The sequence below is a fragment of the Theropithecus gelada genome, unplaced genomic scaffold (genome assembly GCF_003255815.1).
Source record: "Theropithecus gelada isolate Dixy unplaced genomic scaffold, Tgel_1.0 HiC_scaffold_7756, whole genome shotgun sequence".
Classification (NCBI taxonomy): domain Eukaryota; kingdom Metazoa; phylum Chordata; class Mammalia; order Primates; family Cercopithecidae; genus Theropithecus; species Theropithecus gelada.
In genome coordinates, this window is record NW_020264477.1 from 1 (window position 1) to 2,175 (window position 2,175).

General features: G+C 47.6%; 1 protein-coding gene across 1 annotated transcript; it reads right to left on the reverse strand.

Moving 5' to 3' along the window:
- Window positions 1–106: 106 nt before the first annotated feature.
- LOC112618010 (keratin, type II cytoskeletal 6C-like) lies at window positions 107–1,981 on the reverse strand (the record flags this gene model as incomplete). The annotated part of the gene is made up of 2 exons (XM_025374632.1): window positions 107–446; window positions 1,856–1,981. Coding segments are annotated over 2 exons (381 nt in total), but the record flags the coding sequence as incomplete, so codon positions are not given.
- Window positions 1,982–2,175: the final 194 nt, after the last annotated feature.

Consider the following 2,175-nt stretch of genomic DNA (forward strand, 5'->3'; position numbering starts at 1 on the left):
CCTGTGGAGAGGAACACAGGGAGGGTGAGACCTCAGAGAGCCCTTCCTTCCCTGGACCAGTGTGGGCAGCCTCGGTGTGTGGAAGAGTCCATGGGAAACAGCTCTTTTAGTTTTCTCTCAAGAAAAGCAATTATGGCCATGGGCAGTGCACCCTAGAGTTGTGCTCAGTGCCAGGCACCTTGAAGATGGACTCAACTGTTGGAGGAAGCCGCGTCAGTTACCCACCTGCACTCCTCGCCCTCCAGCAGCTTGCGGTAGGTGGCAATCTCCACGTCCAGGGCCAGCTTCACGTTCATCAGCTCCTGGTACTCCTTCAGCAGCCGGGCCAGGTCCTGCTTGGCCTTCTGCAGGGCATCCTCCAGCCCTTCCAGCTTGTTCTTGGCATCCTTGAGTGCCATCTCCCCACGCTGCTCAGCATCAGCAATGGCGGCCTGCAGGCTGGCACACTGGAAGAGGAAAGAAATAGAAGGAACTTATCATCCAGTCTTCCAGAGGAGACTAAACCTGGCTGGTTCTTTTCTAGTGAAGAAGGGCTCAGGGGCCCAGAATTGATGGTGAATGAGCTCTGACTCTTCTTGTCTATTGTTTTTTTATTTTACAGTTTTTGTCCAGTCTGGTTCATTTGAAAAAAAAAAAAACAAAACTCATAACCCTTTTTGTGAACCACTCTGCAGGAGAATGTGGATATGTACTACTGGGAGACACTGCAGTGGACATAGACACTGGAAGAAATGGACCTGCTGGTTTGTTTGGATTGTTGTCTCCAGTCAAATCAAGACCACTTATGATTACCTCATATAGATGCCACTAACATACACGAAATTAAGACCATCCTGAAGTGAGGTGATGAGTCTTCATATAAGACTGCTGAGACCTTGCCTTCCTCCCACTCAGAATCTCTCATCTACTTGGGTAACACTTTTTTGTCCTTCGCCCTTCCTCTACTCTCTCTTTTATCTTGAGTCTCGAGCAGATTTAAAACAACGTTCCTTGTGCTTTCTTACCTGCCCTTTTCTTTTTCAATTTGTTCCTTTGCAGTTTCCAAGTCAGTCTTCCTATGGAAATACATCCAATTCCTTCCAAGCTTGTCCAACCTATAGCCCACGGGCCACATGCAGCCCAGGATGGTTTTAAATACAGCCCAACACAAATACTTAAACTTTCTTAATACACTATGAGAGTTTTTTTCTTTTTCTTTTTCTTTTTGAGACAGAGTTTTGCTCTGTCACCAAGGCTGGAGTGTAGTGGCGTGATACCGGCTCACTGCAACCTCCGCCTCTGCGGCTCAAGCGATTCTCCTGCCTCAGCCTCCTGAGTAGCTGGGACTACAGGCATGTTCCACTATGCCTGGCTAATTTTTTTGTATTTTGAATAGAGGCAGTGTTTCACCATGTTGGTCAGGCTTGTCTCTCACTCCTGACCTCATGATCCACTAGCCTCAGCCTCCCAAAGTGCTGGGATTACAGGCATGAGCCAACAGACAAGACTGTACGTTTTTTGTTTTGTTTTGTTTTAGTTTATCAGCTATTGTTTGTATTAGTGTATTTTATGTGTGGCCCAAGATAGTTCTTCTTATTCCACTGTGACCCAGGGAAGCCAAAAGATTGGACACTCCTGATCTAAACCATGTTTTTGCAGCTCTGAGCACCCTGACTGGTTCTCTCACCTGTTTGTGTCATGCCCTAGGTAGGATCCGTGTCTCCTAACCAGTGGGTACCCACTAACGGTAGGAACTGATAGTCTCCTCTCCCTGGTTTTCATTAGTTCCAGGGGGATTTTCCCTAATATAATGGCTGATGACTGCCTGAGGAAATGACAAGAAAATGCTTCGGTTCTCCATTGCCCTTCACCTTACCTGCTTCTTGACGTGGTCAATCTCAGATCTCAGCCTCTGGATCATGCGGTTGATCTCAGCAATCTCCTGCTTGGTGTTGCGCAGGTCGTCCCCATGTCTGCCCGCTGTGACCTGCAGCTCCTCGTACTGCAGTCCAGAGGTGGAGAGAGAGACAGTGTCTACGGGTTCTTACCTGGCTAACGATGACTTTCACTTGTGTATCATGCATGTCATGAAGTGAACCTAATGGCTTCTCCCCAAGGAACTTGAGGAAAAGCTGATGTTATGTGGTGGGTGGATACTAAACACTAGAGTCACAGACCATCCTCATTATGGCACCA